The sequence below is a fragment of the Echeneis naucrates genome, chromosome 22 (assembly GCF_900963305.1).
Source record: "Echeneis naucrates chromosome 22, fEcheNa1.1, whole genome shotgun sequence".
Classification (NCBI taxonomy): domain Eukaryota; kingdom Metazoa; phylum Chordata; class Actinopteri; order Carangiformes; family Echeneidae; genus Echeneis; species Echeneis naucrates.
In genome coordinates, this window is record NC_042532.1 from 14,764,562 (window position 1) to 14,777,686 (window position 13,125).

Genomic DNA, 13,125 nt, shown 5'->3' on the forward strand with positions numbered 1-13,125 from the left:
TTAGAACCGGTTCAGGATTTTTTAGTCAGTGCCAAATGACACAGTTTGTGATGTTATGGGAAGTTTAAGACTAACAAAGACGACATGAAGAGAAAATGTAAGCCACAATCCAGGTCAGATATTATACTTTCAGCATCACTTAATGGACTAAGGCATGTGCAGCCTTTAGATATTATCAAGAAAATGAAGAGATCCGTGCATCGTGTCCAAGCAGAGAGATAAACTGATCCCACTTACATTATATATACACAATTCCAAACAACTACACACAGACTTTATTACAGTTATATAATCATTTTATTGATAATTTCAATTTTACTCTGTTCTTGTCTTTCTAAATGTCAATCTAGCCTTCTAAACTGCCGCCTCATGGACAAATCTAAGCCAGTAGTGACATCCTGTGGTCATTTTTTGTCAGCGACTCTTTCAGGTTTTTTTTTTTTTTTTTTTTCATCAGAGTAAGTTTCTGCAGCACATATTGTAGGCTAGCAGCAGCAGTCCATTCAATGCTGACAGGAGCTCATGACATCCGACGGTCACAAAACACCAGTCAGTAACAAAAACAAACAAGTATGTCTTCTGTTGATTCCAGTCATAGTTTATTCAGCATTCGGAATCTGAGCTAGACCACCAGAGACATATGGATGGATGGATGAATGGGAAGGGTGGGCCTTCCACTAGTACAAGTAAAAGTAAAAGATATCTTGTACATATGAGTATTTATCAGTGGCTGATCCACGGGCACCTTGTGTTTGTGCAGTGCGGTGCTCTCTCTATGTATGCCATCTCGCCCAAAAGCTTTTTTAAAATATGTATCTACTAGATTGATAGAAGCTACTTTGCTAAGTGTTGTCTGTGTCACCACAAAGACATTTGGAGGCGTTAAGGAATGAAAGAAAAATGTCAATGCTGTGTACACTTCCCATTGTTATGAATGAAACAATAAGCACTCATCCTCACAAGGTGGCAGTGCAGGCCTACTATCACGTCACCATTTACCTTCACTGCTGCAAAGTGAACAAGGCATCTGCTTTCTCTGAGCCAAACAGCAGGGAAAGAGGCAAGTGAGCACTTTATAAGGCATGAAGGTCAGCTGTGTGCCAGCAGTCCTGAGCAAACACGTCGCAGAAATACTTACTTTATTTCGAGGGTCATCTATGATCCAGTTTTCCTGACAGTGTGTAATGTATATACACACGCGCACACACACACACACACACACACACACACACATATACATATATATGCTGTGCATGATTCGAGCATGCTTTGTGTATATGTATACAAGTAAACCGCAGCAGGAGGCCCCTTCTTCATTCCTGAAACATCCAGACATTGACTTGCCCTTGGAATATATTTGTGAATGGAGAGCAGAGGCGCTCTGTCTCCTCCCCCCCCCCCCCCTCCCTTTTCCTCATTTGGATAAATGTCACGGCGAATCAGTTTTGTTTTGTTTTGGGGGTTGGTGGTGGTGGTGGGTTTTTTTTTTTTTTTTTTTTTTTTTTGTTTGTTTGTTTTTTTGCTTCTTTTTTTTGTTGTTGTTTGTTTGTTCGTGTTGTCATTCAAGAGAAGGTAAGACTGTCATTTTGTTGCCTTGGAGACTACAAATCAATAGCATCATGCAGTATTTTCTTGTCTCTTCCCAATGAAAGGGTTCGGTGGCTGCTGTCGTCATCAGGGCTGGAGGGGGGACGGGGAGGGGGGGGGGGTCACCTGAGCTCTGATTGGCTCCTGCCGGTAACGAGCTGCCATTGAGGATTTCTGGCCCGTTCAGGGAGGGGGCGTGTCCCCTGCTGAACTGCGCACGCCTCCCGCATAAATACTCAGTGCGAACGAAGCGCTCATCACAAAGACGCACCAATTTAAAGAGCTGCGTTTTTCCTCTGCCGGCGTCGGGCTTACTTTCGTTTTGTATCCCAGCTCCGCGCTGCAGGGTTGGGCTTTCAGAGAAATAAAATAAAAAATAAAAAAAAAAAACGGAAAGAAAAAGCCAGAGAGCAGTCAGCGGCTGTATTTAGATTCCCCTAACCAGCAGAATTGGCAGCAGGTGTGAATTCATGTCTGTATTTTCCCAGCAGATCTACTGGTGAGTACTACATCTTCCACCTGCTCACATGCCTTCTTTTATGTTTTATTTATTTATTTCGCTTGGTTTAAAAAAAAAAAGAAGTATCAAATAGCAGATGTGTTGGATCTCCATTGGACAGGTAAGAACAAAGTATACTGTGTGTGTGTGTGTGTGTGTGTGTGTGTGTGGTGATTTCCCTCCAAGCAAGCAACATACACTTTTTTGATGCACCCACTCATGTTTCCTTTCATTTTTTTTTTTTTTTGTATGGGGTGTTGCCCCAGAAATTGGAAAATGTCAAAGCATAGAGTTTTTTTCCCCTTAAGGGTTTTAGCAATATCGTTGTCAGGATATGGCTCTTCATGTCTGCCAGATTACAGTCACAGTGGTCACACAGCTTTATTTGGAGCCTCTTTCTCTTTGGTTATGAAATGTGCTTTTTTCCCCTTTTTTTTGGATTCTTTTCAGTTTAAACATGAAGCTCAGCTGTGTCCTGAAGCTTTTGCAGGGAGTGAAATGCTGCTCCATTGGTCTGTAGTGCTGCAGGTGCTGTGCAGCTGGAGAAGGATGGATGGATGCACTCTGCTCTTATCAAATTCAGTTGTCATTTTATTAAATCCATGTACTTGACATGGGAGTAGTGAGGGCCCCTTTTGTTTATTTGAGGCTCTGTGAAAACTTTTTCTGCCAAATGTTTATCTATCTGTAGAGAGGATATGCAAGGTGTTTTCTTTTGTTTGGTTTTTTTTTTTTTTTTTTGAAGGCTTCTTTGCGAACAGTGTTCAAACCTCAGTAGCCTTCAACCTGTATCTGCCAGGAAGTTCAGAATCCGCCTCTTTACAGTAACCACACTCAGCATTCTGCTCTGTTCTTTGTCACACTGCACACAATGCTTCACTTCTGTAATGCTACTTCTATAAGAAATCCGAAAATAGGGTGTCACCTTTCCTCAGTGATGCCTTCTTATTTCTAAGGTACGATTAGAGACATTCTGGGCTTCGTTTGATTGGAAGCTACATGCTGTAAGTTTCACTGAAACCTTCCACTGTCTGTGCTGCGGCTTTCTATCTGTGTGAACAGGAAGACTCATCTCACAACAGTTTGAACTTGTCCAACATGGCAGGAAATCTTCCATGTGTACTCGTCACATGTCTTTATACAACTTGCAAGTTGTCAGTCCTGATTACCTTTCTAAAGCACTGGTGTCATCACTGATCCATGATATCTTTTCAGTGGCACTCAGGATAGCGGACTCTGGATACAACCTCTTCATTGCAACCCCACTCTGTAGCCCCCCCCCCCCCCCCCCCCAAAAAAAAAAACAAAAAAACAACCCACCACCTACATACCTGTTGAGCTGTGTGACTCGCCTGGTGGAAATCTCAGTGCTGGCACAGAACATCAGCAGCTTTGCTCTGTCACCACACAAGTTGAGATTTATGATGGTGGTGGTGGAGGTAGCAACAGCAGGGTGGCAGCCATGAAACGACGTTGATAACGCGCAGTGCAGATTCCTTTCCCGTGCAGTGAGACTGTTGGTTCTGGGAGTCCTGTCTGCATCAATACAGCACCGACATCCAAGGAGATGGCATGGCCTTAATCTTAATCTTTGGAGACGGGTGGATGACCCTTGTCAGTCTGACATGATGAGGCTTTTGGCCTTTCTAACAAAGATTTTTTTTTTTTTTGGTCTAAGGTAAGGCTGGTGTGGCGGATGGCTTTACAACGCGTCACTGCTACAGCAGAAAATCATTAGGAACATGCTCAATATATATAATGAGGTCAGAAAAGTGTTAAAGGAAACGCTGGAGGAGACTGATGACAGCATGCATATCGCTCCACCGGTCACAGGATCAGTGCATCTGTCTGAAACTCCAGTGGTTTAAAAAGAAAACGACTTTGTGTTATGCTGTCATTTTGGAACAGCACAAATGAATTTTGAGGATCATTTATGCATTGATCACATTTGAAAAATATTGACTGCCAGAACTAATTTTCTCAAATGTGAGAAAATTGTTGTTGAAATTGTACTCATCAGCCCAATATGACACTTAGAGATTGCTTGTACACAAATAGTCCAGAACTCCTATATTTTTATTTATTTATTTATTTATTTTTGGCTATTGTAAGAAATGTTTACATTTCAAGCTGATACCAGTGACTTGAAACTTTTTTTTTTTTTTTTTTTTTAAACCGGCTTAAACAAAGTTTTAGCTCTAGGCTGCAATAATCTTTCCGGTTGGATGAATGGTACATTGTGGTGTCTTGTGCCATTACCTGTTATCCATCTGTGCCTTGGCTGGATGTGGCATTACAAAGCTGGCAGCACCAAGTATGCTTTCTGTTGACTGGGTCAAGAGGTAAAGAGGCTTACTGCCATCTGCCACGCCAGCCTCACGCATTAATCAAGAGCCATTTGTCTTAAGATGCGTCCTGTCACTAACCCAGATAATCAAGCAATGGGGCAGCTACATAATCACATTCACAGATGATGGTGAAATATGTGCCTCTTACCACACTAGTTAACTACCTGGGCTCATTGTGGTGGGCTACTTGCAGAGCGCTTTAACAGGACATCTCTAAAAATGATTCCACTGAGAGGAGGACATGTTGTTCCGAACAGCCTGACACTTGAAACAGTAATAGAAGGCCACAGTCTGTATATTTGTTTCCTCCCTCCCAGGTCAACTTGTTACTTGCGCACCCCCACTTCCTCCTCATTGTGCCCCCTTTATGTTTTATTAGGCCGACGTTCTGTTATTCTTAGCCGAGCAGGATGTTTATACGATCCCTGAACAGAAATATGACTGGCAAGACCCGAGTGTTTATCTTTCTTTCGCTTCCCTCCCGCTCTCCTCCTTAGCTCAGGTCTTCACTGTCACTGTTCATCCCTTCATCCCTTCCTCTGTTGCTTTAGGCATGCCTGCTTCACCCTCCTCTTTATCCAACTCAAGGATGAAATAAGTTCAAGAGCCGCTCTGGCTCTTTTATTTATTTATTTTTTTTTTTTTTTAATTCCCCCAGACCCTCATGTTAAATCTTGTGTATCTTTCTGGCCTCCTATTTTTGGATATCCCGCTATTGTTTTGGCCAAGTGTGCCGTCTGGTCTGAATGGTGCAGTAAAGGTTGCTTCATGGTGATTGAGCCAAAAGCATTATGACACCCTGTTGTGAAGTCAATGTTTCTTCCTGAAAGCTGCAAGGGATGGAAAAGCTGATAAATTACCTTTTCTCCCCCCCCTCCCCCCAGGGGTGAATGATCTCCTAGAACTGAGTGACACATGCTACTCAATTTTCCCCCAAAGGATGGAAATTCTGCTTGTGTACATAAAGGCTCTTCGTTTTTTTTTTTTTTTTTAATATAAAAAATTGTTTAACTCAAACTCCAAAACTTGAGTGTCAAAGTTCACTCATACACCATGGAGGTCTAAGAATGATTCTGTGAGGCTCATCGGGAATCCTCATTCCAGGAGTTCAAGTTGTGAGCCATAATCCACAAAAGTAACAAACAGGATGATGTTTAAAGTTAAAGTGTAGTGTGAATGCTGCTAAAGCCCCAAAGTCAGCAAACTGAAGCACAGTGACATCAGTGTAACCATCCAAGTCTGCTGAAGAAAAACCCCCTCAGTGCTCTGAACTAACAGACTGAATATATTTTTACTGAATGACAATTTGATTTTTTTCAAGTTTTATTTGGCAGAATTTCCATCTATACTTTTTTTTTTTTTTTAAATCAAACAAAACATTTTAGATTTACTGTAAAGTAACTGGTGTTTCGATAAATGGATGATTAGACTGCTTAAAGTCATGAGTCATAAATGGAAGCAGTAAGTCAGAGCTGTGTTTTTATTTAGGAATCCCACAGAATGTTTTGTGTTGTACTTGGCGGATGACGTGAGAGCTGTAGGATTTAAATGTTTATTTTTAAAGACACTTCTGTTTTGTGTAACGTCAAAGGGAAATAATTGAGTGCTTTCATTTTTCTACTGTTGGGATTTAACAGGTTTTGAAGTAAATCTGCCAGACTGGAAAATGGTCAAATTCAGCTTAACACTGAGCAGTATCATCACTTCTTTTTTCAAAACTATGTTTTAATTACTGTTACTATTGCACCTCGTTGCGAGTCTGTTACATGGAAAACTTCTTTATTTGAAGCTCAAGTTGTACCTCATCCCCACCCAGAAGAACAAAGTCCATTGACTCAGATAATGTGTGGATGTGAGTGAACAACTTACTGTGGTCTTTTTTTTTTTTTTTTTTTTTTTTTTTCTTTCCCCGTTGTCCTCCATAGTTAGTGACCACACAAACCACAAGCCTTTGGCCACTGACCGCAAAGCACCGGGCTTTAAATAGAGAGCGTGAGAAGGCTGCTCAACATCTTGTCTCAAGACAGCATCTATGTCAGTCCTGGGACCTGCTTCAAGTCATTTAAAAAATCCTTACTTTAAAGTTGGCTAGTGAATGTACTGAACATGGAAAAACAAGTGATTGTTACTTTTATCTAAAATGGAAAGTTTGGCTGAGCCTTTATGGAACTGAGTGCTTCGACTCAAATACCACAGCACGCCCTCCCAGCACGCTTTCATAATGACTGTTCTCTGGTCGCTAGTGCAAAAGACACATCATCCTGCTTTTAGAGGTGGCCATTTTTTATGAAAGCCACATGATGAGCTGTGCAGCTTTGCAAATGCACCAGCGTAGCAGAGCATGGACTGCAAGCTTGTGGTTGCATAGTGGTCAACATATGCTGATATGACTAAAATGGCACACATCCAGGAAGGTAAACAACAATGAGTTTTGTCCTAACACTTCTATTTTTTTATTTTTTGTGCTCATTTGTCCTCCCCTATTCATTTGGACTATTTAATTCGCTGCAAAGCAGATGGGGACCACATTTGTTTCTCACAGCGCACATGTGCAGCAGACAGTCATTATCTAAATGCATGGCTTCTTCTCGTCTCCTGCAGCCCACTGTTTGTGCCCAGCCGAGATATGACTGAGGTGATGATCAACAGCACCCCCATGGAGGACATGAGGCTCAGCCCGAGCAAGGACAGACTCTCCTTCCAGGTACGACACACATGCCATTTCATGCATGAGACAAACACTGCTTCTGTCCCTGCTCCCTACCCAGGTATTTGCATGCGTCATGGCCATTTTATACCTGTCTCACTTAAGTCATCGTGAATTGGAATGTCAGCAGCTGCGTTTTGGGATGAGAGGGTGGAAAATCATACTCTACAGAAACAATTTGTCTAAAAAGAAAAAAAATAATAAATATTTAACTATGTTTAACTATGTTTGCAATGCAGTTACACTTTGAGTATGTTGTCAGCATAAAGCACCCATCTGCAACTGCATAAAGAATGCAGAAAGTTACAATTGACTTCCCCCCATAGACCGACCTTAACCCTTCTTTTTTTTTTTTTTTTTTCCCCCTATTGTGTAAAATGTTGCTATTCATAGTTGGTCATAACTTTCAAGATACACAGGAAATGTATGTCGTGCAAATTGTGTACATCTGCAGGCTTTATTTTTGTGCCACGGCACAGATGATTAGAGAGATGAGAGAAGCAGCTATCAGGTGGTCTTGACAAGTTGCTCCCTGCAGCTTTGTTTCACTGTCAGCTCAATAGGGCCATCCTGGAAACAAAACTCCTTAAACACACAGCGCCCTGCTTGTCATCATCTCTCACAGTAAAACGGGCTAGAGTCAGAAACATTTGATTTGGCCAGAGTTGGTCATTGATGCCAAATTACTTTGAAAGACACATTTAAAAACGCTTACGCATGCCATGTTGAATGTGACTGTTGGATGAGGAAAAGGCTGGCTTCCTCTCCCCCACAGATCACACCCCAGCTGTGAGTGTCTGAAAGGATGAGAGAAAAGGATAAAGGGGGGGGGTGAGGAAGGTGCCAATGTACCAGTTCTCATTCTTTGTCCTCGCTTTATTGCCTCACCTCAGCTATTTGCCCAAGGCCCAAGCTACTCCTCATAAAATGTTGTTATATCAGTCACTCTGTTATGGCTGCTGGGACTTGGGCATTAATTGTGACCATTAAATTTCAGCTGCACCTGTAACTGTTATTGAAACAAGTCTTCACTAGTGGGGAAAAATAAGTAAATAAACACTTATTGAATAATCATATCAAACAGCAATATTATTATTCAGACATCATATGCAGCTCTTCCTAATCCAGTCATGCACCCAAGAAGATCTTAAAATAGTCAGTATTGTGCCTGGCTGACATGTCGTTGCTTCATGCCACTGGAAGTGAAACAAGATATGACATGTTAGTTGAGGGTCCAAGGGCAAGGTCACTTGCTGCCCAACTCCCCCTGGTGCTGATGCACACTGATGTGGGCCAGGAAAATGCATGATGCATGAAAAGGCATGCTCAAACATTACTTCCCTTGGTGTGTTTCAATATGCAGCTGTTATCATGGACTCTAGACTCATTATTAGAAATTCTCACATTCACTCAACATATTTAGAACTTTGTGTCTTTCTCCTCTCTTCTCGTCTGTCTCTTATGGAATTTATGGAGACTTGGACACAGCTGGATCTCCTCGGTCTCTTGTCTCAGCCTCTCTCCTGCTTCATCTAATGCTTTCTTTCCACTCGGCTCTTTGCCCAGAACCCCCGCCCCCACCCCTCCCTGCCCAAAAGAAGTCTGACTGAAATATGCAGGTCTAAAAATATTCATCCACTTTATCCAAACAACAGCAAAAAATGCGTCTCTTGGACCAGGAGTGGCAGGCTTTTTCCCCTGGGCCTTTTTCTCCAGTTCCTGAGAACAGACAAAGTCAGAGGTTGATGGCCAGTCTTGCCATGATAGGGAATGCATGTAATCTCTCTTGTCAGAACGTCTCTTGTGACCTTCAGTTTGGATTTATGAGAATGGCCTGCTGTGTTCATAAGCAGACATATTGGTCTGGATTTGCGGATAAACTTGAACAAAATGTATTTATTTACTTTCTGACTCTTAAACAGGAATATAACGCATCCAACACTTAATGCTTCCTGCAATAGGGATGGTTGTTCTATATATAAATGTATCATTCCCCAGTAAACCTTTCACCTTGTTGTTTGCGCCTTACTTTTATTATAAATGCAGTGACTGTAATGTCTAAAGTGATTTGCTCCTGGATGAGATTCATAAGTGGCTGCAAGCTGCTTGGCACAATGTCTGCCGGAGTGTTTAATTCAAACATGATGCAGCATTGACCGCAAGTCTTGCAAAACATGTCTCATCTACCCATACGCAGCCGCCGATGGCGCTCTTCTGCTTGCAGTTCATTTTTGTGTGAACACCTTTTTGTATGCAGGAAAGGTAGCTTAACTGCAAAGGGAGTATGGGCCGGGCAAGTGCAGGTATGCCACTGAGATTTTAAGCAACCAAAACCCATGACAGATGTTTAGTCTGCAAATGATTTCCTTCACAGTTGTTTAGCCTTATGGTGCCTGCAACACTTCTGCATCTTCTGGTGTCCCAGATCCTACCCCACACTTAGCAATGATCACAAGTATGCTCACAAATAATTTCTAGCATTGCAACTGTGGCCAGCTTTCTATTAACTTCTGAGGTTGATGAAAGATTGTTGACCAGCGTTTCACTCTCGTCTCTCCCAAAGATATTCCCGGACCCCTCGGACTTTGACCGTTGCTGTAAGCTCAAAGATCGACTGCCTTCCATTGTGGTTGAGCCGACAGAGGGGGAAGTTGAAAGTGGAGAACTTCGCTGGCCTCCAGAGGAGTTTTTGGTCAGTGAAGAGGATGACGACGACGAAGAGGATGAGGAGCACAATAATGGCAGCATCCAAAATGGACAGCCCATGCAGAATTCTCAGCACTAGAGGCTATGTTGTAGCACGCATATACTCTTGTCCCATCTCTTTAGTCTACTTTCCCTTTCACACACTGGTTGCACTTCACTTCAGCACTCCGAAGTCTCGGCCGGCTGATACACACGCAGTGTCTCATAATGCCATCTCGTTTCCCTTGACACCAAAACATCATTCCCACAAGAGAAGCAATACACGTGTGCACTCACATTCTTAACCATTTATCCTCCTGGACATCACATCCACCAAAATGGACTTGGAGAAGACCCGACACGCACACCTCTAACTTACACCCATTTCCCACCATGTGTGTGTCACTGCCCAGATTGGATGTCCCATTGAATGGCGGCTCACACATGGGTTTGGACAGGTCTCACACTGCAGGGTGTGGTGACCGCTTTGTACTTTTCTCTGAAATGGTTGGTGTCATGACCCCAGAGGCTTTACACTCGCATACAGAACTATTGTGGTACCTGTGGGGATTTACAGCACTGTCCACAGTTGTTTCAGTTCCTGGATCGATATGTTAATTATTGTGATTGCCACTGCTGTCCATAGATTTGTCTGTCTGTGAGAAGTGAATGTCTTGCGATTTTATTTTTTTCCTCTTGTTGTTACTATTATTTTGGCACAGGATCTGTCTAAATTATATTTTTGTGACCAATGTGTCAGCATTTACAATAGTCACCAAGGACTCACTGAGCAGCAAAAAGAAAGTGAAGGGTGGGGGGGCCACGGTAAATACAGTCCTGCTAAGATTATCTCCTCACATTGGCCTAACAAAACAAGAAGGCCGTTGTTAATGGACAAAAGGGAATTGTAAACTTGTAAAAGCATTTAATAAAACAATGTACAGCCCCAAAGAAGGATATGTAAATACTCTAACTTTTTTTTTTTTTTTTTTTTTGAAAGAGATGGAGAATCGCTCTGAGCTGTACACACCTGAACTGAAAACTTTCCTGGTTGTATTGCCTTTTCTTTTTTTTCTTTTTTTTTAATAAAAAGCCATACTTTTTTTTTTTTTTTTTTTTTTTTTTTTTTTTTTCCGTTCAGGTCATGGGGAACTCACTGTTGGACAAATCATAAATTAGGATACAGGCTATGTCTGAGATCATATTGCACTTGTCATTCCACTCACATCATTAGTCCTTAGTTTCGAATTTCAGATTTTTTTTTTTTTTCTCCATTTTGGTTTTTGGGGGTTGCTATTTCAAATTGCAATTAAAGAAGAAAAAAAGTCTTGTCGATGTGTGGAAAAGATTTCACTCTGTACAAAATCTCAAATACTGTTGTATGAGCATGATTGATGTATTGACTCTGTTCTTGTTGTGATTTCTCATTTGAGTGGCATTAGGGCTCTGTACAGAACATCTTTCCTTTTACCCACTGGTCCCACATGTTTTCGTAAAGCTCAGGGAGATTAGCCGCCATATTTTATTTTTTTTGTATTTAGACCACTTTTCTTTGATAATTGCAATGGCTGTAAATAAACATTTGAATTTGCTATCAAGCAGTAAGCTGTGAGAATAATTGACTGAAGTTTTTTTGTTTTTTGTGTTTTTTTTGTTTTGTTTTTTTGGAGGGTGGGGGGGTGTAAATAAGTCTTAGTGGGGTACTCCCCCAGTACATTGAAATCAGTGTTTCCAAGGGACTCTTACTTTTGTATAGTTGTACACCCCCACCCCTGACACATGTTTTCCCCACTCTTTTCACCTGTAGTGGTTAAACAAAAAGCAGTATTGCTTCCTGCACAGCACTCTCTGCACACAAAATCTCTCTACGAAAACAGCTGCATGTATCAAATACGCATATATAGATATTTATATATAGAAGCGAGAGTAGGCCACATGCTACTTCCTGTCTTCATCTCACACAGCACAGTCTCACTCTTCATTACAACAAATCTTATTCCTTAACACAGAGCAGCTTTAATTTTGAAGTTCTTATAGCAAGTCATTTTTAAAATATCAAATGCCATTCAGAAATATGAGAACATGGGTTTGAACCACCATTGGAGCCTGCACAATTACAGAAGTATTAAAGATAGTAAAGGGTATAAAAGGCAATGAAAGTAACTCTTTACACTCTGCCCATAAACACCCACCACAATGATGCAAGACTAATAAAATGTGGTTGAGTGGAAAAGCTCTAATGGGGAACTAGGAGATTTTATAGGAATAAGCAGAAAGCTTTCTGATCACTGTTGCAATGGAAGCCTCTCAGGTGATTTGCTGCTTTGTTCTATATTAGTGACCCACTAGGTCAAGTTTGATTGCCAAGTACTGGGAATAGTCTATCAAAGTTGCTGTGGTAGGGACTTTAAGGGCCAAGGGCCCCATAAATTGGCCAAGGTGGTACTCGCAGGGCCTTACGGTCGCTTCCTGGAAGGAGAACAATGAACTGACATTCTATCCTGCATCCTTCTTCCTGGAAAAACTGGAGCATGAAGAGTTATTAATACCCCCCAGCTGATAATAGTGGTCAGCAACAGTGAATGTGTCTGGCCCAGGGAACCTGTAGCAAGTTCTGAATAGCCGAGAAAATGAATGTCCTTTGTCCCTTTCTTAATGACTGTCCCTTGATCTCAGTGGAAAAAGTAGTGAGATCATGGAAAGAAGAACTCATAAGATGTTAGGAAAGGCCAGAGCACAGTCCTTTGAGAGAATGGCCGGAGTCAAGTCCAGCTACGCAAGAATGTGACGTCAGACAGAAACCTCTGAACTCTGTGTGTTATTTCAAATATTGGTGGAGAAAGTAATATACTTTGGCTTTATTAAAGAAAATCCCTGTATGTTTTCAGCTAAAAGTGATGTGACAGGAACTTCCAGAGCACAATCCTTTTACATACAGATTTTAAATAGCTCTTATATTGCATTTGCATTTCTCAGTCTCTGCTCAGATAATGAACTTGACGGCCACCATCAGGCCCTTCAAACTGCATCATCAATAAGTTTTGACTTTACTTTATATAGTCCTCCTGTCCCGTAAGTTGAGATATCTATCATCATCAGTTCAAGGTTTTATGGAATTTACAGTTCCAACAGCCAAAAAGGTCTAATATTAGAAGTCCCTGTGAACCAAGTTTCTCACTTCTCCTCTTTACATGAATCACAGGCCTCTGCCAAAATTTCCACCAAGGTTGTTTATTTTTCTAATTTCTTCATTTAAGTTTTTTTCTCTTTTTATGCGTCACCACAAGTCGTTTGGGCCT

At 41.5% G+C, this 13,125-nt stretch overlaps 1 protein-coding gene across 1 annotated transcript; it reads left to right on the forward strand.

Annotated features, from left to right (window-relative positions):
* Window positions 1-1,863: 1,863 nt before the first annotated feature.
* Window positions 1,864-10,816, forward strand: lbh (LBH regulator of WNT signaling pathway). Its single transcript, XM_029493846.1, has 3 exons — window positions 1,864-2,086; window positions 7,036-7,138; window positions 9,705-10,816. The coding sequence occupies exons 1-3, from the start codon at window positions 2,058-2,060 to the stop codon at window positions 9,924-9,926; spliced, it is 354 nt and encodes a 117-aa protein (XP_029349706.1). The 5' UTR covers window positions 1,864-2,057; the 3' UTR covers window positions 9,927-10,816.
* The last annotated feature ends 2,309 nt before the right edge of the window (window positions 10,817-13,125 follow it).

Excerpts from the sequence above, each read along its gene's own strand:
- lbh (XM_029493846.1), top strand. The coding sequence starts at position 2,058 with ATGTCTGTATTTTCCCAGCAGATCTACTG. Across the intron at positions 2,087-7,035 it reads TTTTCCCAGCAGATCTACTG|CCCACTGTTTGTGCCCAGCC; the intron begins GTGAGTACTACA and ends CGTCTCCTGCAG. Across the intron at positions 7,139-9,704 it reads AGGACAGACTCTCCTTCCAG|ATATTCCCGGACCCCTCGGA; the intron begins GTACGACACACA and ends TCTCTCCCAAAG.